The sequence below is a fragment of the Netta rufina genome, assembly GCF_964035555.1.
Source record: "Netta rufina genome assembly, chromosome: 5".
In the NCBI taxonomy this organism is placed as follows: Eukaryota; Metazoa; Chordata; class Aves; order Anseriformes; family Anatidae; genus Netta; species Netta rufina.
The window spans coordinates 32,638,105-32,663,144 of NC_140128.1; the positions used below are offsets into that span (position 1 = coordinate 32,638,105).

At 47.3% G+C, this 25,040-nt stretch overlaps 1 protein-coding gene across 2 annotated transcripts; it reads right to left on the reverse strand.

Moving 5' to 3' along the window:
* Nucleotides 1-12,097: 12,097 nt before the first annotated feature.
* DLL4 (delta like canonical Notch ligand 4) lies at nt 12,098-23,598 on the reverse strand (the record flags this gene model as incomplete). Of its 2 annotated transcripts, XM_084288576.1 has the most annotated exons (11): nt 23,285-23,598; nt 22,881-23,144; nt 22,569-22,626; nt 21,578-21,847; nt 20,449-20,509; nt 20,199-20,329; nt 18,658-18,827; nt 17,390-17,609; nt 16,229-16,937; nt 15,364-15,472; nt 12,098-13,932 (listed from the first exon to the last, which is right to left on the reverse strand). In XM_084288576.1, the coding sequence occupies exons 1-11, from the start codon at nt 23,336-23,338 to the stop codon at nt 13,927-13,929; spliced, it is 2,052 nt and encodes a 683-aa protein (XP_084144702.1). In that variant the 5' UTR covers nt 23,339-23,598. The 2 variants fall into 2 exon arrangements, with proteins under 2 accessions (XP_084144702.1, XP_084144701.1); XM_084288575.1 differs by lacking the exon at nt 12,098-13,932 and having other exon boundaries at nt 15,334-15,472.
* Between the last annotated feature and the right edge of the window lie 1,442 nt (nt 23,599-25,040).

Below are 25,040 nucleotides of genomic sequence, written 5' to 3' on the forward strand. Positions count from 1 at the left end.
CCCTTCAAGTCAGGGTGACTTGCTGTATGCTGAATGTAAATTTAATTCTGCCATGCATCTTCTTTCAAACATCAGCAGGTGTGAGCTCTTCTAATTCTTGCATGATGATGAATTCTGCACCAAAGGAGAGTCAAAAACAGGCTCTATAGCAACCTCTGTGAAACCTCCAGCCTGAGAAATAATCCCCATCAAGCTTCAGCCACTTTCCTGTATCAGAATTTGCCTGTTTTCTTTGAGCTATTTTTGGCTGTTCTTTAGAATGCATGTGGCAGAGGGTGATTATGAGAACAATTAAAATGAGTTAAAAGGTGCTGTGCTGGCCATTATGGAAGAAAGGTGTCACGGTGTGGCTGTGTAATAGCTAGCATGCTTTGCATATTGCTCATGCTGGAATGCACCGTGAGGCGAGAGGACCCAGTCCCTGAGCAGAGAGGTCACTGTGGCATGTCATGGTATTGGTGAGATAAGTAGCAAAGGTTGCATCAGGTTGCTGAGCACTACCAGTAAAGAACATGTAAAGAGCCCTAAAGCGGGAGAAATCCATGGGGGAAGGCCAGCTGGGGGCTACACGTGCCTTTTCCCAGAAGAAATTGGATGAAAATGGTTACAAGCTGAATCCCCCAGCTTTTCCGTGGTGTCTGCTGGACACCTGGTGCACTGGACTTAAAACCAAATCACTTCATACTGTGTGAGCAGGTTAGTCAAGAAACAGCCGTAAATGGGGAAACCGAGAAACAATGGAAAGACAGAAAACAGCATTCAGCTCTGAGTATGACCCTTTAAATTGAAAAAGAAAAAAAAAAAATGTCTGGCATAGATTTCTTAAGTGAGGGAACTGGGGAACAACACCATTTGAGAGTGTTATTAGTTGTTTGTGAATTTTTATGGATAAATCTCTCTCCTGGTATGTTACCTCTGTATGACAGAAACACTTAGATGCTGTTAATTGTCAAATGTTGCATCTATGGATCCTCTTAACAGCTCTGGGCAGGCAGATTGTTCCTCCTCCCAAGCAGTTTATTTATTATCAGTTCTTTTCCACTCTGCTCATTCTCATTCACTTCTGAGGGCGTTAAGCAGAACTATTGCCCTCTCAGCAAGCTCTAATCTGTGTGTGGAGAGATGATGTGAAAGAGGTATGCTGATAACCAGGACACTTGAAATGATCTTGAGATGATTTTATGCCTTCAACAGACCACAAATACCATGGAACCATAGCCTTGACCTTGCTGTATCCATTGCCTCTAACCTGTGCACGCTTCCTTCCTGAGTAGGCTCGGGCATTGCATCAGTATCCTCTGGTAATGTGCAGAACTCTTTTTACACTGGCTAATTGAGCCTAACTCATTGAGGCAGGTGAGTAAGGACTAACTATCCCTCTCAGAGGTGGGTGAGTAAGTATTAGCCCACTTTACACCTGGGAAGAGCAGCGGAGGGAAAGTGGCTTGCCCAAAGCTAAGTGGGAGCTGGTGTGAGCGATATCAGAGCACCCTGCTTGTCTGCACCCAGGCCATGTGCATGAGGGGCTGGAGCCTCCTGCAGCACCTGCCTTCCCCTGCCATGGTAGGAGGGACTGGGAGGCCACCAGCTGCTTAGGTGCATTCGTGCTGCTGCTTGGACCTCTCCTTATAATGGCACTGTTGGGAGAAGGAAGAAACATGAGAGTTACGTGTCAGGTTCCACTAAACCACCCTTTTCTCATGCTCCATGCACTAAAGTAAAGCTTCAAATGAACCTTTCAAGAGATATCACTCTTCTTATTTTGAAGATAACAGTGTATTTTGTCTAGATCTGGCCCAGTAGACATACCACAGGTGTCTAATGGGGAGACTGAAGAAATTGTAAAGTTCTTTATGGAACAAGGGAGATAAATTAAGTATTGAGATCCATCCTGGATTAGATTTCATATTGCTCGCTGGGTGTGAGGTACCATGGTGGGTGATGTATCGAGAGAGGCATGGGGGCGCAGGCTCAGACACCAGCCGTGCTGCCAAGCAGAGTAGCAGCACTAGTGACACGGTGGCAACAGGCACACGTTGGCCTGCTGAGTGCTGGCAGGAGGACAGCCTGGGTAGTCCGATGGCAAGAGGGATGCTGGCCTCATTTCAATTGCTCGGTCTGGCTGCATCAGTGCCCTGGTTGGTATTTCCTTCCTTCTTCTCTAGAGAAAAGACAAGATAATTTGAAGCTCAAAGCCAAGACTTTGCCCTCTGGAGGGGTTCCAGGGCTGCAGATGGACTGGGCTCTTTGCAGTGCTGCTGGAAAGCAATCGCATTTGTAGTTCAGGGGAAGGGGAAAGGAGGAGGGAGAGTCACTGATCTGACAGCAGGGATAAGAAGGTAGCTCATTAGCACATCATCCTTTCTGTACCCTTCTGTGTGGGAGCAGATCTCCATATGATGACATTCAGAGTCTGGCAGGAATATCATCCTGAGCTAGCAGGAATTTCTCCACAAGAAAGTGTGAGGGGGTAAGTCTGAAGAGATGGAAAGTGAGCTCCTCAGTGGTCCGAAGAGCAGGTTCATCCCTTGTAGTTCTCAGACTTCACCATCAGCTGCTGGCCTGGAATGTGGAGAGGAGGCATGGAGCTAATGAGGTATTTGTTGATAAAAAGTCAAATAAAATGCCCACAGGATGTATAGCACTGTGGTGAGGCTCCTTAAGGAAAAGGGCTCAGCTCTGGCAGCCTGTTTTTGGAACAGCCAAAAGGAGGCTTTTCAGCGCTGCCTTCAGCTTGTGTCAGTTACAGAAACATGGGTGCATCCTGCAACGTGACAGTGACAGAAAGGTGCAGGGCAGAGCAGGGAGAAGTGTTTGCCTTCAATGGTAAGGTAGCCTCCACTGAGAGAGGGTCTCAAAGCACTGTAGAAACACCTGCTGTAACCTGTAGTGGCAACAAAACTTAATGGAGGAGAGAGAAGGTAAATTCTGCACAGAGGGCAGCTGTAGAGCCTGAACAGAAGGAGCAGGGAGAAGAGAGGGAATAGACGCTTCACCCGAGTTCCTGTGATCCTGATTCACACCCATGTAACTCTGCTGGAGTCAGTGCAAGTACACTAGTATGAAGCTGGCTTTGTATCTTGGTTAGCAAAATATAAAGGATGACATCCCCCATTCTTCTGGGAAATGGCTGACCTCTGCAGATCTTGGGTGGGGAGTACCTTATCCTGTGGTGTCCTGTGTGGTTGCACAGTGGTGCCTTGAATGCCTTTGCCTTTCTGGAGAATGACCTGGCACCTGTCCTTGCAGGCAGCACTTTGTAATGCCTCAGTGCGTTCCCCATTGCGGTACAGACTTATTATTTACTGAGTCACTTGTGACCTTGCTGTTGCAGTCCCACAGCTAAGCAAAGCTCTTTTTTTTTTTTTTTTTTAAAGGCACTTTGGGCAGCTATCTTCAACCCATGGCCTTGCAATGATGCACCTATATACTCAAACTATTAGTAAGCTATCCTTGTGGCCACAAAACTTGCTCATACTAACAGTGCGTGCCTGTGGCCATGCAGCACAGGGCATTTGACTTTGTGCATTCCCCATTTGCTCCATTCCCCATTAATCGGATTGCACCATGGCAGAGGACTACATTTTCAGTTCCAAGAGACCCCACAGCTCTGCTCAATTAAAGTGCCTCTCATAAGAGGCAATCATCTCTGCCACCCACCCTAAGCCTCCACAGCCTCAGTGCTGTAGCCACAGGCTGTGACCGCTCTGTAGGCTTCTACCAGCTCTACAGGGTAGGCCAGAGATGCTGTTTTTCTGGTGCTTGAGGGGCTGCAAGACTCTATGTGCATGTGTGAGGCTTATGGATCTGCTGCAAATACTTTCTGTTCTTTCCCACTGCTCCCCTTGCCCTCCAGCACAGATGAAGCTACTTGGCTATCCAGAGATAAAATCTGCATGTGGTAACTGGTGCATGATGAAAAGCTCCTTCAGCACTGGAGCTCTCACCCACTCCCACATGCTGCCAGTTTGGATTTGCATGGTATGATCTGTTCCTTTCCAGCCTGTTCTCAGCAACATGCCCCACAGTAGCATGCGGTGGGACAGTCCACAATAAAGTTAATAATCAGAACATACCCTGCTACCATTGCCCGCTCAGATTTCCAACAACAATGCACAAATGGGGTAGCCATAAAGCTTTGTATTGCTCTGGGATCACTGATAGCAACACAGACTTATTTCCAGATGTTTTAGTAAGAAAACAGCTAATTAAAAGCATGCATGTACCATGTTCATTTAGTGTCAGCTTGGGAAATCAGCTTTTTTATTCCTTTTTTTTATTCCTTTTTTTTTTTTTTTTCCATTATTGTTATTATTGTGGTAGAACAGTTACAGCCACTCTGTCTTCATTCTGGAGTTCAGGATGTCCAGGGTCTTTCCTGTGCGGTGTGTTGTGGCTCAGAAGCACCTGAGGATTGTGAAAGCCACAGCAAAGGACAGTTCCTTCCTCAAATAGTTTACAGTCCATTTAGACAAGACAGGCAAAAGGTGAAGGCACAGAGTAGGTTTTTGTTGTTGTGTTTTTTGTTTTCTTTTTTCCTACTGTAGGTGAGATGTGAGGAAATAAAGTGCCAGCCAGATGCAGTGCACTGGCACTCTGCTAAGCTTCATCTCCTCAAGCTTGCGGCAGCACCTTGACCACTGAGCTGTTCTGAGCAATCCCACGTGCAGGCTGAGCTTTGGCAGCGACAGGCTCACTGGCTTTCTGCGGATGGATAACCAAGCAGCAGTCAGATACTTTTGTACCATGCAGAAGTGAAGTCGCAGGAGCAGAAGCAATATCCCTTGGTCTCCCACTTGCTTTGCCATCCTATAGCATTTCTTCCCCAACAGCGTCTCTCTAATCTTCCCAGGCTAAATCCTCTACTGACACATCCCCTGTTCAGTAGGTAGCTCACCCTTCACCTTGGCCTTTCAAACCACCACCTCGGCTTAGCAGTATGTAGCCTGCCTTCTTTAATGCATTTTTTGTAAACTGCGCCTTAAAGCTAACAATTATTGGCAGCAAATACCACATGATTGTATACTTATGAGGCACTTAGGTGAAAGGCCCTTATAAAGAAATCATTGCAAACCACAAGAACTGAATATGCAGCGACAGTGGTGGAACGTCCAGCTGGCCTGTGAAGTGAGTCATGGGGCTGGACACAAAACCTGTCCTACTCAGGGACCTTTAGATAGCACTTTCCTGCCAGGTGCTTCGGAGCCCTCTGCAAACACGGGATTCAGACTTTCTCATGCTCTTCTGCGGCATGTTGCTTGCTATGGAGCCTCCTGAATAGGTCTCTTCTTCATCCTTTCCCTGCATTAGGGTTGTTTGACCTAAGGAAGGTGGCAAGATCTGCCCCACATGTAGTGGGGCTGGCTCCTGACCTACCTGGCTGGCCATTTCGTAGTGGCGGATGAAATTGCATTTGTACTGGCTGACCTGGGCATGTGCCTCTGGCGTATATATCTGCAATAGCTATTCAGTGTTCGTATTTTAAAGGTGGTGAGATAGCACTGTAAGCTGGTAATATGTACGGGCTGGTGCAGGCGCTGTGCTGCATAGAGGATTGTCTGATCGAGCCGTGGTGGGTTGCTGCTGCTGCAGCGAGCTGTGGCTGCAGGAGAGCCCTCGGGCCCTCTCTCCCTCCCGGTCCCCGCTCCCTCCGTCCCCGGTCCCGTCCCGCCGCGCTGCCGGGGCGCCCCCTGCCGCCCCCTGCCCTGCCCGGCACCGCGGCCCAGCCACCGGCACCGGGGGGCTCGGGGCTGCAAACGGGGGTCCCGGAGGGTGATGGCCGCCATGCAGCCGCCCCCCAGCCCCATCGCCCTCGAGCACAGGCTCCAGAGGGGCGAGCGTGTGAGCGCTGTGGTGGCTGCACGTGGGGCAGCCTCAATGGAGGCGTTGTGGCCACTGCCAGCCATGTCGTGGCTATCGCCAGCCATGTCGTGGCCGTCCCCATCACAGCCTGGCTTCCCCGGCCATGCTGCTATGAGCAGGAGCCAGGCCTGCGGCGGCAGGGAGGTTAACGGGGATGGCGGGGCTCTGCCAAGGCCGGTGTTTATTGTGGTGTTTCTGCTTGGGAAGAAACTGGAGGGGCTCGGGGGGGGTGGGGGGTGGGAAGCTGGTTGGGGCTTGGGAAAAACAGTTGGCACGGTTGTAATCGGTCAGGAAGCAGGACATGATGTCATGAGGTAACAAACAGGAAGCGATGATGGAAGCACAATGCGGGTGCTTTGGGCCCAAACTCAAGGAAAGCGCTCCTCCGCCGCGGGTGCCGGAGGAGGGAGCGATTCTGCCCCCGCGCACTCGAGTGCGGCTGTTTTGCTTTCCCAGATACTGTTTACACTGAGCTGCTATTTAAACAATAAGATGGGAACGGTAAATGATAATTTGCACTTCCGCAGCTGCTTTTCCCAAGGAATCTGAAAGATATGAATGAATCCTCACAACATCCTCCCGAGGCGCGTTGGCATTATTAACTCCATCTTGTATGTCAGGAGACGGGGGCTGACTGGGGTTGAAAGGGAGATTTCTGAAGGACATGTCGGGGATGAGTGTGGATGAAAATTCAGGCGCAAGGACGCATCCCACACAACCCAGTCCATCGCAGTGTCAGTTAATGGTACTGGCCTTTCCAAGAGTCACCCTCCAGAAAGCAATTTGCTCTCCCTTATTTTATCCTCCAGAGAGGAACGCTTGAAGCATCTGCCTTTCTGCATGAACCCTAGAGAAACCCTGCACTTGAACTAGAAGCTTCACGTTTGGATGGCTGCCATGAGGTGAAGCAAATCCTGCTCCAAATGAATCCGCATCAGCTGAAGATGCCAGGCTGTGGAACAATTGCATATGAAAAAATGTATATCTGATGTAAGGACTCCTTACCCATGTTAACTGTCTCAGTGTAAAAGGATCTTCAGTGTAAAAGGATCTTTATGTAATTAAAAGTACAAGGGAATATCTACCTCTTTCTGGGATGTAAGTGAACATCTCCAGAAACTGTGTCCTGCAGTGTAATTGCATATAATGTTTCGGAGAGTTTTAAAACCTCCTCTAAAGCAACTTGTGACAAAAATTAAATACCATTACATTACATACAGTGAAAATCACTGAAGGGATTTTATCACTAGGGAGCAGGTCTGCAGGAAGAAAAGAGCTGCTGTGATATGAGGAGATGTGGGAGTAGGAGAAGCTATTGATGGAAAACTAGCACCAGGACCTGGCATCTGAATTGAAGGAGGTGTTTTAGAGCATACCTATTTCTTTTGTAGTTATCACGCTTTTATTCCTTTTTATTTTTTTTCCCCTCCAAATACATTTTGTTCAGATTCTCTTGTGTTTCTTCGCTGACAGTTTTCCAGAGAACAAATGAGCACAAACAAAAATGCTTTGGCAATGCTTTGGTGTTTTTTGCCAAGCCGAAAATGTAAGGCAAATATTAAACGGTGTCAATAGAAAATTAATTTCAAAAGCATGATGATTCATTTTCTGTACCAATAGTTTTGACCTTAGCAACTCTACTCACAAACCATTCTGGGAGCCACGTGTGCAGGTACAGGGATCGTCAGAGCTCCTGCATGACGCCAGGAATGGTCAGGTCCTGTTCTGGCTGGTGTGGGCCTCTCCAGCTATAAACCTAACTCTCAACAGATCTGTTTGGATGTTAAATACAAGTTGGTTTAATTTAATTTATGAAAACAAGAATGGTGCCTCTGTGACCTAGACAGTTAGTTAAAAATGTAATCAACAAAACCGTTGTAAAGCCAGCAATAGCTCAACAAATAAGTCATAAAACACAGTTAAAAGATGCCATCACCAACAGCCTCTCCTCAAACTGCGTGTTTTCCTCATTTATCTGTGTATTTGCAAAACATGGCTGTGAACAAGGTGCTGTTTTGCAACTTGGGACTGTCCTGGGAATGATGCGGGCCTCGTGCAGAGTAGGCTGGCTGCAGGGATAGAGACAGTCTGAGCACTGTCCCCATTTCAGTCAGCAGGAGGAAAGACATGATGCTCATAGAGGAAATTTAGAAGGATTTAGCCCTTGGTTCTGCACTACCCGGCTACATGTGTGAGAGGCAAGACCATCACTAAATTTGTATTCTATAGCATATGGAAGAGAGAAAGTCAGTGTGGGATCACCTGTGCTACGCAGGTCACGTAGCATCGAGGGGTATGTTATCTCCAGATGTGGACCACTCTACCTGCCTCAGCTCTCAGGTCTCCCCTCTCATACATATGTGTTAAGTCACAAGCCCTGAGTGACCCAGGTGGAGAGGAGGACGATGGTCTGGGAGCAGAACTCATTTTCCAGCCAACTCCCTGCCCTGCACTTTTAAACTTTACCATGACTTCTTCCTGCCCAGGGGTGCAGTCCAGTGGCTTGGAGAGCTGCACAAAGGGTGTCACGACACAGTCCCCTGGAGACCAGCATGGTAGAAAGCACAGAAGACCTAGAGGTGTCTCCCAAGAGCTGAACAGCAAATCAGAGGAGAAGGATGAGCTATCCATGGAGAAGAAAGTGCCTCCAGGCGCTGGTTATGCTTTGCCATCAGGATTTTAAAGGGAAGGAGAAAAAGTACACGCTGGTCCCTAGAACCAGATGTTGTGCGTGGAACAATTGATCTAACACCTGAAATTATTGCTCTATGCACAGTCATTTGCATGTGAATCAGAAGGAGTCTTGTCCCAATCCTGCAGCATGATAGACCACAGTGCTACAGAAATACGCCACAAAGCTGCACAAGACCAAGAGCACACCACCAGCAGAGGGAGGAGATAGAGGGAGGGTAGTTCCACGGAGCTGAGTCACGGTGTTGCCCAGACAAGGTCTGGGAGCAGAGTAGGCAGGATTACAGGAGGCAAGAGAGTACGTGGGGACAAATCTCACTGCTGTGGGTGTCACTGGCTAGCAGAGTATCAGGTCACTGACTGCAAGCTCTGGGAGCTGAGCTGGCAAAATTTAAAGCAGAGAGTGTGGGGGTTGGGGAGAAGAAGGGGAATCTTGGTGTTGACTCTCCAGTGAGGCCATAAAATGCAAGTTATGAAAACAGTGAAGCGTGGCAGAGGGCCACTGGGTTATGTCAATTCTCCACAACTGGAATTTGGATTGTGAGCAAAATGTGCTGGGCGTGTCTTATCAATTGCATAAAATCAGTATGTATTCATGGATCAGGCATGTGAGATAAGGCAGACACAGACACATAACTTTCACTTCAGCTGCTACAGTACAAGCTTGTTGGTGGCTTGCTATGCCTTCCTCATTTTGCTGTGAGTGAATGAAAAACGCCAGAGGAGCAATGCAAGTGTTTGAAATGCGTTTTTACAGAGGTGGTTCCATCAGTTGGATTGAATGTTTGCAGTTGCACTCTAGCTAATGCGGGCTCTCTCAGCAGCTCTCCCAAGGCTGAGAGCTGTTGCTGGACAAGCACTGTGCATGATAAAACGCGTTTTGTATTTTATCCTATTTTAGCCAGGTCCTGTAGCAAGCACAGTTTCTACAAGCATTCCTTTTCTACACTCACTAACTAAACTCCATGCCCTGTGCTGCGTTTGAATCAGCGCGGTGCTGCTGCGTGTTGTCTCGGCACCAGTGGGTGCTATAGTTACGGGTATATCCCGGTGTCTGTTTCCCCTAATAAGTGAACTGTTTAAAGAGGTAAAGGATGAAGGGCTGGAGCTGAACAACTCAAGCAGAGTGCTGCATGGAGCAGCACCCCATCACTCAGTCCAGTGAGTAGCTGTGGAATAGTTTGTATTGAGTACTAATGTGAGCAAACACCAATTTCTTGTAGTCAGGAGTCCATTCTTGTAATTGGCGCTTTTTCACATTTTTTTTAACGAATTTATGTGGTCTTTATAACTGAAAGCCAGGTTTTGGTGCAGCTTGCCATAGCTGGGACAAATGGTGCTAAGAGAAGTGAGTCCACAGCTGGGTCTGAGAACTCCGATAAGCTTGTTCAGTGGCATTATTTGTCAGTACATTTACAGTCCCGGCATCGTCAGTGGTCCTCGAGGGAAATTTCTGAAATTCAGGTGAGCCTGTGCAGCCTAGAAGGATCCCAGAGCTCCTCCTAGTGAGTTTATGCACTGTGAGATGCGCTCAGCTCAGGGCAGGCTGGTGAGCAGGCAGCGCACGGCAGTCCCAGGCAAGGAAACTTCTGGCTGAAGGTGTGGGTTAAACCCAGGTCATAATATGTATTCAGCTAATTTGCTTGTAATTTCTTTGGCAAGGACTTGGGGATGTGCACACGTGCGTAGATACACATATGCTTTCCATCTCCTCCTGTGTGGAAGCAGGCACAGCTCCTGTTTTTCCTGTGTAGGATCTGTGATCTATTCTGGTAGCTGCATAGTGCAGTGCTGCCTCCAGTAAATATTCACAGATTTCCTTGTAAGCTGATGCATTATTTTTTTTCCTCTCTCCTGTGTGGATACACAAAGGCATGTGTTGTACCTGCTTTACCCTGTGGGATCTACATAATCAGGTCCACGGTTTTTAATGGATTTCAACTCCCTTCAGTCTATAGATGTGGTTTCCTGTCTTGTTTTGAGCAGGAAGAGCTGAGTCTTTTTTGGTCTTAGCATTCCTGCTTGCCTGGGCTTTGGGAAGAGTTCTCTGGCTATTTTCCTGTTTGATTTTTGTGTGTGTTTTGTTTTAAGCAGGACAGAGTGCATGTGTGTATGTAATCCATGTGCTCAATTAAGAGAGGCATCTGTTGGGTTTATTTCACATTGCCGAGGAAGGACTGCAAGCAGGGAGCATCTGCTCGGCTTTTTGTCAATGGCTTGTTTTTCATAATTTGCTCTACAGGGTGAATGTTTGGGGAGGGGGAGGTGGCGCTTTATTTCTGAGTTTCATCTGAAGTTTATTTTTATGGTAGCCAAGGAAATTGATTGGCATTTGAAAGTTAATTTCGCTAAGAAAAGAACTGAAGAGGGAGAAACAAAACCATCCAAAGTAAATAGCATTTATGTAACCTTAGCAATACACTCAGAAGGACTCTTATGAACCATTATTTGTCGTATTTTAACGAAGAAATAAAACAAATTTGTTACGGTTCTTCTGTTAATGTCTGTGTTTTTGTTGTTGTTTCATTTTAATTTATTTATATATATATTTGAACTAGCAAGTTTTGGTTAGATTTTGTTTTGGGAAAGATATGAAAGGCATCCAACACTAAGATGCTTTTTTGGCAATTTGTCAACACCAGAAAGAAAAAAAAAAAAGTGCCTGGTTTTAAAATAGAGCAGCAGTGGTTTCCTGTTCTTATAGTTCTTGCTTTTGTGCATTCAGATGTTGGCTGTATCGCACCTAGCTGATCTAGCGGGAGATCTAATTGTCTGTAAATGTGTGCATTTCAAAGGCTACTAAACCTGCAGGGAGTGTTTTATACAAGCATGTTTATTACACTTTTTCCGTGGAAACATCCTCCTAAAGGGCTGGGGAGGATAATGACTCTGGGATGCCCTGGGAGGACACTGCTCTTGGTGTAGCATGGGGAAGGGAGAAGGCCTGAAACTCCTTCTAGTCCTCTGAGCAGAAGACAAATCCCACCCATCCCACTCAAACAGAGATACAGCTTTGCAAGTGTAGAAGTAGGGCAAGATTTGTGTCTTACTGAAATACTTAAAGACATGGGATTAAAATCAATTAGAAATCATATCTTGTTCTGTAAGTGAACTCCAGGTCTGTACAGCCACCTTGAAATGGTTTAAAATCTGAATCTTCCATGCCACAAGTTGCCACAGAAGAGGGAAGCATTCATGAAAACAAATTTCTTGATGGTTCAATCCCATTCCATAGCAAGAGTATATATATATATAATTTAAATATTATGTGTCACAACATAAATAAAATTTCTGTCAGATGAATGCTCTTCAGCTGAACAACTTTGTTGACATCAGGTAATAGTCATAAAAGCAGCCTACAGCAGTTGGTGTGCAAAATGAAATGTGGGGCTGACTGCAGGGAACAGGCAGACAAGCTTACTTCTGGGGCTTCAAGTAACCTTGGCTGACACGAAATCATGGAACCTGAAGTGTAAAAGGACAAACCACAATGAACTTCATAGTAGCAGGAAAGTATTTTCATTGCTTGAAAAAAAAAATAAAATTCAAACTTTGTCATCACATTAAAAACATTACATGAGAAGTAATAAACATATTTACACTTCTGTTTTGATTATAAATATACATTATATACAAAATAATGTTATAAAACGTAGAAAGTTCAGTGCTTCTGATTTTTTTTAAATTACTGAAATACTAGTCTTCAAAATAAACTACAAACAGACAAACTAAAACCCATATTATTGATTTCTGAAGGTCATCTTCAAAATGGTCCTACACAGTCAGAGCAGAAGGTCAGTAGTGGACATTATGAAGAGTCTTGTCTGCACAGGTCAAGGCATTAGATGGGCTAGTCCAACAACAGGCTTTACAAGGGCAGGAACATTGCTGTCCGAGAGATAGCACGGTCCAGGTTTCTTTGAAGAGATTTTGTTTCCTCCCTCCTCATTCCGCCCCACCTCACAGTCTCATTTCATTACTGTCACGGCACTTTCCACAGGGGTGCCCAATATTATTGCTGTAAATGTGTAGATAAGAGTTTCTTCAGGCCTCTGTTTTCCAGGGGCTGGCTTCCTCTTTTCCCTGTAGAAGTGGGGGGTAAGAAAGGAACAGGACTAGCCTAGGACCTTCTAACTCTAACCTCCACCCGTCTTGGCAGAGGGCCTCTCAGTGGGTGCTTTGCTATTGGGCATTTGGAACCAGGGTGAGGGACAGAAGCAGAGATCTGCAACCAGACAGAGAAATACAGGGATGACACTGCTGCTCCTCCTTCAGAAAGTAACAGCTGCAACTTTGAGACTATTTGCAGTAGGTGGCACCTAATTCAGAAACACGCTATAAACCCCCAAATTTGTGTCAGAATAAGGGGGTGGGGGAGAGAATGAGGAAGGAGAAGAAAAAAAATAATGTCTATTCACAATCACTGGTAGTGCAAAGGGCATGAAAACAGCTGAGACAGCTCAGCATGTTTAGGTTCTAGGAGCTGATTGATTTAAAACGCATTTGTAAGGCTTTAAATAGAACTGGGATAATGTCTCTCCTCATTATCTATAGGGAACAGGCAGTAGACATTCCTTATCACAACTTTCCCTTCTTGGATGCTTAAATCCATGAAAATCCCGTCCCATATTGTGGCTTGGGTCAATCAGTTCTCCAAAGCATCACCAAATGAGATGATGTAAATTCAGTATCCCTCTTTCCTTCCTCCTCTTGCCCCTTAAACTGTCTCCAGTACATGCAGCAGGAGAGAGGAGACGCAAACTGATGTGTAGCAAGAAGTGTCAATCACCCCTGCCCAATACTGTTCAGGTAACTGCAGAAAGAGCAGTCAAGTCTCTGTTTGGGCTTGTTAGATTCTCTTGACACATTTTAGGCACTTTTAAACCCGGAAAAAAAATGGAGACCTCATTTATACTGTATCCATTATCTGCATAGCAATGTGTCTTTCTTCACACCTTCCGTGGCAACGTCTGTGATAGTTAAGTGCCTCCTCCTCTACCAGCACCTCCCATAACCAGAGTTCTGGAAAGCCACAGGTCTGTCCATGAGGAACTGGCCTCAATATCTTTTAAAAGCAAGTCAAAACATAAGCATTTTAACCCCTCTCTCTTCCCTCTGCCTCCCTTCTTCTATAGCCAGTGAGATTTCTGGTATCAAACTTCAAACAAGGGCAGTAAGAACAAAAAGGTGTATTGCATCTTTCAGTAAATTCACAGTCTGTCCAGTTCACCCAGTTCCATCCTCCGCCTGAGAGCAGCAAGTTGCATGTAATTAAAAACAGTCCAATCCAGTTCTGAATTGTAAACAATGCAGCAGGAACGTCCATCTACTGGCATTACCAAATCTGAGGTGCAAATGGGCTGATCTTCAGTCTTATACCTGTCAGGGCATAAAAGTAACACAACAAATGAGAAGGAAGCACAGAGTACAGCAGAACTAACAAATTGTAATTCAAGCCAAAGTAATTTAAGCCAGATATTACTACAGCTTAACTACAAGCATTCAATGGTTTTGGCTGGATCCGGAGAGAGAGAATATTCAGCAAACAACTCAACTATAAGACAAGAAGCCTCCCTACCTGGAGTGAGGGAGAAAATGCCTAGGATAAACCTTACAAATCTGGGTGCTTAACATTAAGTCTCTGTGAAAGGCATCTGGTATAACGCGATAGCTTGTGTGCCAGGGAGAGAAGTTTCAGGGTCCTGTCGTTCTGAACATACAAGTACTTTGGGGCTTGCCTTACGTAAATCCAGCTTTGGTCAGCAAGATCTTCCAAGGAAGATACAATATTTAGGTCTGTTAGTGGCAATGAAGTGTCTAACTGACATTTGTATCTTTGAAAATCCTTTCAGTTGAACTTTTAATATTACTGGTTGACTTGTATTCCGGCTTGCCTTCGAGCCGAAATCTAATATCCGCCCTGGCAAGGGAGACAGAAATCTGCAGGTCTGCCTTCACAGATCGCTGCTACATGGCACAGCAAGCTCTCTTTCTTGGAGTCTGGAACTACCTGAAACTAGTCCTAAAAGTGACTGACTTCACTGAAAAGGACAGGTATTAATTTTTGATAATTCTTTGGGAACTGTTTGGATCTTCGGTAGATGCTTTTTTGAAGTCTTAAGATTATTCATCGCTAGGCACCTCTTTTTTGTATACTGTTCTCGAGCTTTTCAAAATAATGTCAAAATTTAGATATGTTTATCAGTGACTTAAGAAACAGCATTAAATTGCTGCAGCCATGAACATATAGCTACAGCTTAAATGCCAAGAAGTGAAATTTCCATCCATGTCTTACTACAGACTTTTTAAATGTCTTTTATGCCTATCCACTTAGCACATTCAGTTGCCTCCCATCTTCTGTTGGAAATCTATAGCTTTGCCTGTTTCCACAGAACATGGATTACCCATAGTAGTGATGGGAAGAAAAACATGGTTTTACGTCAGTGGATTTATGAACTATTATTATTTCATTTTTTTGCTGACTACTTATTTAAGAGGAAATAATCCTATGATGTACTGAATTTTTATGGGTTGATGTTTGGTGCTTTCATCTCCTTATCTAAACCCAGAATCTCTGGTTTTAGAGCTGCTAATTTCTGTGTTATATATATATATATATATATATATATATTTTTTTTTTTTTCCCCGTTGTATGTTCAGTTTGCTTGGGCACTCCTGTCAGCCACAGAACAGAAGGGGTGTATGCGGGGATCCCTGGAAATTGAGTAACCTTCTCAGATCCAATTCTAAAGGATAATTTGCCTGTTTTACTTTGTGAATTTATGCTTGTTCACCCGCGTACTTACTTACCTCTGTGGCTATGATGCACTCATTCCTTTCTTCTGTTATCACAAAGACGGACTGGTACATTGAATCCCTTGGAGAGCATATCGCTGATATCCTACATTCCGGCTTTTCACTAAGGCAGGGCAGAGAGAAAAGGGCGTTAGTTGACTACTAACACTCCTATCTCTAAAAATTCAATGAATATGGAGGGTTGGAATGAGATAGCCAAGGAGGTGTGGGAGGGAAGGGCAGAGGATGAAGTTTCACGTGTTCTATATGATGGCAGGACAGTAAGTGAGGGAGGTGGAAGTCAGCAATAGCTACTGTCTTGCTAGATTTCTGCCATGTCCAATTTAGCTATGTACTCCTCAGATCCCTCAGTGCACCTGTCACAAGCAGGACCCGGGCAAGGCTTTCAGTATGTGTACAAGAATACTGATGACCTAGTGAATAGTTGCCATTTTCTTTTTTTGAAAAGAGTAATTATTATTACTCTAACCTTCTTTTCAGTAAGCAGATCATTTTACCTTCTTAATAACCAATATACTTATTTTAATCGTTATATGCTGTACTGTTCTTTCTCCAAGATCTATTGAGGAAGAACAGATACTTCTTACTTTCATCAGTAGACTAGTCACTCCCATTCCCCTTCACAGCACCCATACTACCAGCACCCTGCAGAAGCTCTCAATTTAATTCATTTAGCTATGGATACCACTTGGCCACTACACACTTACATTATTTCAAGATTCATGGCTTTGCTCTGGTTTATTTTGTATGCTATCTCCCCGAGTTTTTTTTTTTTTTTCATGTTTTCTCATTTGCTTCTACATGGGTATGAAGGTGAGGGGGGGCTGAAGAAAGACTACAAGGAAGACTGCATTCTCACCTATGTAGTCGAAGTGGAGACTTGTCTCCTAAACACTTTTCACTTTTGTAATATTTATCTTCCTGTGTCCCTCTACTTGTTAGGTCTTTTACCAGATTGTAGTCCAATTTATGATTCTTGGGTTTGTAGTTTGACTTCTCCAGCCCACAGTCCACTTCGAGGTCTTTATTTTTGTTGGTGTTTTTGAGCTGGGAAGCTGGAATGAGATTGTCCTTCTGGAAGTCAGACAGGTTGTTCATTGTCTCCAAGTCCTGCTCTGGGTGCATCCTCATCTGCCTGATGACCATTGCTATCATGCAGAACAGTATGAGCAAAGCCACCAGCCCCACTCCCATGGATATGGCAATCCAGGGGACTGGTTTAGGAGGAAGTGTAATGGGCACTGAATAAACTGGTAATTCACAGCGGCTGCCCATGAAGCCAGAAGGACAGTAGCAGACAAAGTTGGCACTATAAAGTCCACTGTAGCATGTGCCTCCATTCTCACATGGCCCAGAAGCACATTCATCTCTGGTTTTGATGTCACAGTTCCTGCCACTATAGCCTGGCAAACATGTGCAGGTGTAATCGTTGATCAGGTCGTGACAAGTTCCCCCATTGGAACATGGGTTCCTGGCACAGTCATTGATGTTTATCTCACATTTCTTACCAGAGAAACCAGGCCGACAACGACACACGCGAATCTGACCAAGGTAAAAGCAATTACCATCTGAGGAAAAAAAGTAAAATAAAAGAAAAAAAAAATCAGTCTCCAATGTACTTCACTTGGAAATACAGAGCTCTGTCCGTAAGCATTTTATACTACCTCAAGAAGAGGGAGATTATTTTATAAAACAACCACACATGAAAAGTTCCTTCTAGCTTACCCATCTCCCTTTAAAAATATGCCCCTTCTAAATAGGTGATAAAGTTAATTTAATGTACATAGTTCTGCCATCTATCTCATCCCATGGTAAAACTTGTGCATTTTTTTCCTGCATAGAAAATGCCAGTGAAAGTCCTCCCCCCAAGAGGCCAAAATTAGGGTAGATGTGGAATACAGTGAGGGAGAGACTAATATATTAGGGGAAGAGTAGAGGTCAGATTGGATTTCTATCACTTCTGCACTGAAAAGCACAAACAAATCAAGGGGACGTGAGAGTTTTTGATAAAAAGACTCACCATTTGCACATGGGTTGCTTGTGCACCTGTCTACTTTTTTTTCGCAGTTCGACCCCGTGAAGCCAAAAGGGCAAACGCAAGTGTAGCTGGCCCCTTGTTCTTTTTCCAAGCAGGTGCCACCATTAAAGCATGGAGAATCGATACACGTCAAAGCGCTGTGCTCACAGTGAGTTCCGTAGTAGCCAGGGGGGCAGAGGCAGTGATAACCATTCTCCAGATCCTGCAAAACACAACATTGGCCATTGTAATTTGATGCCACCAAAGGATAGCTGCTTGCACGTTTCTTTTTGGTCAGCATGTGCTGTTCTGTCCCAAAAGACAGAACTGAACTTTTGACTGTGGCAAAAGTGACATTTGCAGAGTAAATAACTGCAGGCTGGTCTGTGAGGGATAGAGCTGAGAACTGGCTGTATTCGTCGTGCAGGAGTAATCGTGCAACTACACAAGCTGAGCAGACACAGTTGTAGGGAGCCTAGAGGCAACTAGGCAAAAACATGACTAACACCACTACACAGCTGTGATAAGGACATTTATCCTCTGCATGAGAGCCTTTTATTTTTATTTATTTTTTTAATAAAAAAGGGCGTTATTTTGCTTTGCTATTGAGAAGTCCCACCACTTAGATAACAAAAAAACTCATCTCTTTTTTGAAAGTAATATATGTCCAAGGTCTTGGGAGAAGGGAGTCGGGTCTTGCAGCATTAGCTTTAATCAAAACATGCATTGGATTACATCTGATATTTGTAAGCCATCAGTCGTTATCAACAGGTAGGATCAATCATTGACTGGCTCTGAAAATACATTGAAACACGAGACTGCAGAAAACTAAAAGTGAAGAACTCTGTTTTGCAGAAAGTGTTTCATCTGTTTTTCCTTGTACCAACTGGCACTACACTCCATAACAGAAAGCAGACATTTTATTTATTATTAAAATACAGACTTGACACGTTTTTGTATTAACCTTCATTTGGGAGCTTATTTTTTTAAAGATCTGCTCCCTCACAAACCTTGAATCTTGCCAAGATCTCGTAATGGCTGCCACAGAAACCTAAGGATCAGTTGACTAGTTCTAATCTAGATGATACATCTCCTCCTGTAACAGACTTCCTCCCCTGACACGTCCAAGGAAGGGTTCAGTATGATAGTTGTGAGCGTCAGTAATGAACCTGTGTACTATCGAATTCCCATTATGTTGTTACAAAACCATTTCTGAAAAAGTATACTGGGGCTTGCTTCACACAAAGACTTTACATTTAAAATGCCCTTACCGTGCAACTACCGCCGTTCCTACAGGGATTGCTGTCACACTCGCTGATCTCATGTTCGCAGTCAACGCCGGTAAAGCCAGGTTTGCATGAACACGTATAGCTGCCCTGGCCGGTGTTCATGCAAGTTGCTCCATTTTTGCACGGTCTGTGGTGAGTACAGTAGTTCAGATCTGCAAAGATACCAGGTGTTAGAGGAAAGAGTCTCTGACTGCTGGAAAAAGACATTCATACAAAAACACTGTAGTCAACAGTAAAGAATTTTCAATTTTAAAAAGTCTTCCATTTTGCTATTAATAGGAATATTGGAGGTTATTATTCAGATTATTATCAGTAATAGATGTTTCAGATTGTTATGAATTTTACATATTGCTCTCCATCTATCACCTGAGCTCTGAATTTTGGGAATCTTATCTTTCTTAATGCTTTGGTATACTCTCCTTTTTTGTGTGTGTGTAAACCTGTTAGCTGTAATGGGATGTGGATGCCAAAATGTACTTTGTGTGTATTCTCAGAAAGACGCTCCAAGGCATAGTGGACAGATAGTCTGTGCACAACATGTCACATACTAAAAGAATTAGCACCATCTTTAAAAGGTGTGCTCCAAGGCACGTTCTGGGAAGGCAGGAAGGAAATAAAAATATTTAGGCTTGGAGATTTAAACAAACATTAGAAATCTTTTACTGTTTATTTACCATGCTCTCTTGTTATGAATGTTAGTAGTTTAAACTGTCTAAATGCTCTGCCAGCCTTGATGGCCCTTTTTATTTTCACTTATATCTGAGACAGAGGTTAAGCACACAAGTTCATAGGACGCAAGTAGAAAATCTTTATAAGCACTATAAATACCAAAGACTAATTGGAATACAACTGGTTAATAGGTAACTACAAACAGAAAAGAAAAAAATCTGCAACTTTACTTTTCCTGCTTAATTCAGACTTCCCCATCTTAATCCTATAAATGTCTTGAAAACACTTAACTTGCTGTGAGTACTTAATGATCTCAGTGCCAGCAGTGCATATATGGCCTTGAGGACATGACTGCTCAGCTGGCTACAGTTCAGTGATTCAATGGGTTGAATAGGTGGAAGTGGTCTGGTGTACCTTAAAATGGAACCTGTACTTTTCATTCTTGCTTACATGATTTTTCTCTCATGCTCCAGACTTATCACATGAGTTAACTTCCTTGTATGCAAAATAAGGAAGGCCCAAATTATGGTGTTTACTGCTGCTGGAAACTGTTTAGTAAATTGTTATAGTTGTACAGGGAATACATTAAACTTAGCTTGAGAAGACAGAAAACTTGCCTTGTCAAAACTCATCCAGGTGGTGTTGTTTTTCAACACCTACCAAAAAGGCTTGCTTGTTTTCAGCGCAGACTACTACAAGTTAAGTATTAGTGTCTGAGACAGCCTTGGTACAAATCGATGCCTCTCAACGTGTACCTTACTGAAGCTTAATTCTAGATCTGATGGGTCAGATTCCCTAGTCCCATACTGAGGAATACCCAATCTAGAACCAGAAGCACAACATTCTGAACTAACCTTGATCACAGAAGAGGCCACCCCATCCTTCGTCACAAATGCACTGCCACTGTGTTTTACAAGTCCCGTGGCGGCAGCCTATGTGGGGAATGCATTCATCGCAGTAGCGGCCTTGCCAGCCAGGACGACAGCTAAAAGAAAAGTCAAATTAAAACATTAATGACATGGAAAAGAGTTTAAGTTTCTGTTACAAGTTTCTATTACTATTCTGTTTTAACTGAAGTTCGGATTGCAATTGCCATCTACTCACATGCACTCTCCTGGCTTGTTGCAATATCCATTCTGTTCAGTACATCCAGACAGACAGATGGCTGTAAAGAGAACATAAAAAAAGCAGAAATGTTTAGGTAAATACATATGCCACTACAGAATACACTTTTAAAAGGGAGAATGTCTGCTTTTAAAAATATGCTTCGAAAACCGGTTTTGCACTTTCAAAGCTTTGTTTTAAAAATTCTTAGTACGAGGAGTTCTGGAGCAGGAGGAAGTGAACAAGGAGAGCCGACATCTGACAAGTTGTCCTTTATTTTTTCTGCTTACACAACAAACATGAACTCTTGCAGCTCTCATAGAAAAGGAGCAAGTGGTGGCTCTGCCTGTGCTAACAGGAGATTGCAAAAATCCAGCGGGACCCTGAGCCCACAGTAAAGATTCCTGCTACGATAGCGCAACACCTGCCCCATCTCCTCTGGCAGCAGAAATGGTGTAAGCCTCTGTGGGCAAGCTGTGAGCATGTTAACTCAGAATAGGTACAACTGACTCAGTGATAATAGCCAAGAGCCCTTCTCTGCTTTCTTCACTGCTCGCAGAGGTGCAGCGCAGCATTAGCAGCTGCAGCAACGGGGGGAGCAAAGTCCTCAGCTTGCCGCTTTCCACAGAGGGGAAAGGTCAGCAGGAAAACACAGCCCCGAGCTCTGCCAGGTGCACGATGTTTTGCAGCAGCGCCGTTGCAGCCACAAGCAAACACCACTGCAGCACTTCAAGTTTTGGGATTGGGGTGCCTTCACCGAACAGTTCCCTGATGCTTTAGGGGGTTGCCTTTCCTTGAAGGCCTCTTCAACTACATTCCTGTCCCAGTGCAACTCTTGGTTTAGCACAGAGCCTAAGAAAGCTGGCGCAGGTGATATATTTTAATACTCTGAGACACCTGCTAGCTTTAGAGACCTGCCCAGTGCACAGGCTGGGAGGTGGCACAGCCTTTCACTGGGAGTCCCTCACCCCAACCTAGGTGAGGAGGCTGCAGCTGGCTGCCAGCACCCTGTGGAGAGGGGCGATGCCACACGGCCGGCTGTAAGGCCTGGGCAGCTCACGGGGCTCCTGCAGCAGCCCTTGTGCCCGGCCCCTCACACACCCGATGTCTGTCACAGCCTGGCACTTACGCTCGGTGCAGTACTCTCCGGTCCAGCCGGGCAGGCAGGCCAGGCTGCCATCGGCCTCGCAGACGTAGTGGCCGAAGCGGTCGTCGCGGCGTTTGCAGAGGCGCGAGCAGCTGTCCCCGTAGTAGTTCTCGCTGCAGACCACCCGGTAGGAGTAGCGCAGCTGGGTCAGCGGGCCCTTCTGCACGTCCTGCGACCAGTCCTCGCCCACCGCCAGTGACCGCTGGATCGCCATCTGGCTGATGAGCCAGTCCTCGGACGGCAGCTGTGAGCCTGGGGGACAACGGACGGTGTCAGCAGCCTGCTACCACCACCACCATCACCACCACCACCATCAAAGCCATCACCACCATCATCACTACCTCCATCACCACCACCACCACTGTCTGCCCCAGGAACCCCTGTCCCAAATGTGTGTGTGCAGTGGCCCCACTGAGGAGGGTTGGAGCATTAATTTGGTGCCCTCGGTTTTGGTGAGCGTTAACCCAGGCTGCGGGGGCTCTGCGGAGAGAGGCCTTTCAAAGCGAGGGCTGCTGTGCTGCTGGAATATCCTTTTTCCTCTCTTGTCAGAAAAACATCCCAAAGCCATTATTCCTTTCCAAAGGGCGGAATTCGAGAAAGGTGTAAAATACAGGAAAAGGCGGCCGGGGCTCTTTGGCAGCCTCGCAGCTTTCTCACCGCAGAGCTCCTTTCTTTCCCACGCCAAAAATAAACCGGAGGAAACGCAATTGTGTTGGAGATTGGGTCGGGACAGAATCAAAGCGGCCCCTGATGGATATCGTTGGGGGACCGGGCTGCTGATGGTCGGATAAAGCCGGCCGTGAAATTATCGGATAAACAGCTGAGCCGGGGGGGTCGGGGGAGCGGGGAGGGGGGGGCTGGGACCGGGACCGGGGCTGGGACCGGGACCGGGGTTGGAGGTGGGGAGGGGGGGGTGTCGGGAGCGCGCAGCGGGTGGGGCGCGCCCCCTGCCGGCGGCGCGCGGCGCGCTCACCTTGCGGCAGGTAGTTGGCGGGAGCGTGCCAGGCCTGGATGATGAGCGAGAAGGTTCCCTGCGGGCGGAGAGAGCAGCGTCAGCACGGCCCCGCGCCCCGTGCCGCCGGGTCGTGTTATCCCTCACCCCCCACCCCTCTTTTTTTTTCTTTTTTTTTTTCTCTTTTTCTTTTCTTTTTTTTTTTTTTTTTCCTTAAAGGAAGCTCTGGCAAGAAGTCTACCGGCGGGAGCGGTTTGCTCCGCGCCAGCTCAGCCTTTCCCTGCCGCCCTCCTTGCCCCGCGGCCGCGCTCGGCGCTCCGAGCGGAGTCTCACCGGCCACGTGAAGTTAAAGGGCAGCTTGATGGGGCTGTCAAATTTCTCCGTGTCCTTGACGCTGAAGGAGTTCGTCCCCAGAACCGGGGTGATGATGCTGCCGAAAGTGCAGGGCCCCGGGGAGACCACCGCCTGGAAGTGCTTGAGGCACACGCGAAAGAAGGTCCTGCAGTGCGGGGCGCAGGGCTTGCCGCTGGCCAGCGACCCGTGGCTGTTGACGAACTCGTGCAGCTCCAGCTGGAAGACGCCGGAGCCGGCCACCCCCTGCACAAAGGGGAGACACACACAAAAAACCCAAATCACACCTTACCCGGGCTCCGCCACGCGAGCTGGCGTCCGTCACCCGCTCTGCGCTCCGCGAACCCCTTCCACGTATGCGCTTAGTTAGCTCGCTGCGTGATTACCTGCTGCAAAACCATTAACAGAAACGTCAAGCCAAAGCTGCGCAAGGCTGTCATCCTCGTGGAAGCGGCGCTTCCAGCTCTCCCAGGGTTTAGCTTTCCTCCTGTATTCCTCAAAGGGTCCGGGTGGGCGCCCCTCGCAGCGCGACCCGCCCTCGCCAGTATTCCCCGAGCAGCGGCAGAAAGCGGGAGGTAAAAATCCAGGTGTGGGGTGAGACCGTCCCCTGCTGGGAATGAAATCCTGCAGCCAACCCCCGAGCTCCGACCGCTCCTGGCGCCTTTGTAAACTCCAAAGCCGGGTGGGTTTGGGGAGAGACGCGAAGGGGAGTGCTTAGTGTTGGACCGCTCCTCCTTGGACTGGTGCGAACAGCGCTCGGTAAATGGAAAACTCGCTTCCCTCCGAGCTGTTTATATAGTTGCCTCGCATCCTCGCAAGCTCATTATGTAAACCGTCAGTCAGCCTCACGGGCGATCCCTCCCCTTTTCCATCTTTCCTTTCTGGAAAAAGGAGCCAAATGTTGCGGGGAGCCCGCAGAACCGGCGCTAATTCCCTGCTGCCGCTCCGCTGCCGCTGCCGCCGCGCTGGCCGCCGAGGAGCCGAGCTGATTAGGAGCGAGCCGAGCATCTGTTGAGATATTTACAGCGCGGGGAGGGAGAGCTCCCTGGAAAAGCGGACGCCTCTCCGAGGAGCAGCCTCCCGGGGCGGCCGAACAATAGGGGCCGAAGCGTTGCAAAGCACCCGTCCTGCCCGCCTCGCCGCCCCGCTCGGTCCCCGACAGCCGCCGGTCCCGTCCCGTCCCGTCCCGTCCCGTCCCGTCCCGTCCCCGCCGCTCCCCGCCCTTGCCCCGCCGGACCCAGAAAGCAAAAGCAAAAGGGGCGCTCGCACGGCACCGACCGGCACGGCTCGGCACGGCTCGGCAAGGCACGGGACGGCCCCGCCACCGCCTCCGGGACGCGTCGGGGCACCGCAGCCCGGCCGGGGCGGGGGGCGAGGAGCGGTGGGGACCCCCCCGGGGAGCCGGGCTTGGGGCTGGGGGGGGCAATGGGGGCTGCGGGGCGGCGTGTGCCAGCCGAGCGTCGGCCTGATTGCAGCGGGCGCTTATTGTCGGGTCGCGTGTCCCTCATTAAAGCCAAGCACAGAGAAGGCCTTTCATGTGGCTGTTTAGTTCAGCTTGTTAAATGGATGGGAGGCCGGAGGGAGGCGGGGGGGTAGGGGGGGGGGTTGGGGAGGGAGAGATAAACCTTCAGCTGTATGGTAATGAGGTCTTGCCACCTTTATGCCAGCGCCGCGCTCGCAAGGCTGCGAACCTTGGCGGCGTGGGGCACCTGGGGAGCCGCCCTGGGGCCTCGGGGCTGCCGCTGCCGTTCCCCAGCCCGGGCTCTTTTGGGACCAGGGGGGAGAAAAAGGGGAGGAAAAAGCCGGGTCCCGGCCGCGGCAGCACGAAGCGGCGCCCCCCGGCCGCGCCTCCCCGCGGAGTCGGTCCCGGGGTGGGGAAGGGGATGGGGATGGGGATGGGGAAGGGAATGGGGATGGGGGGGCACCGCGGGCACAGTGCGGGGGCTGCGGGGGAGCCGAGGCGCGGGCAGAGGCACCCGAGGGGAGCTCTTTTGTCTCGGCCTCGTAAACAAGGCGGGAGGAGGAATGTGTCGCCGCTGATGGACTCGGAATTTTGCGGCGATCCGCCCGGCCAGATCCCGGCTTTACCAGCAGCAGCGTCAACTGTCAAAATCAAATCTGATGCTAATAGCTTCGGTACTA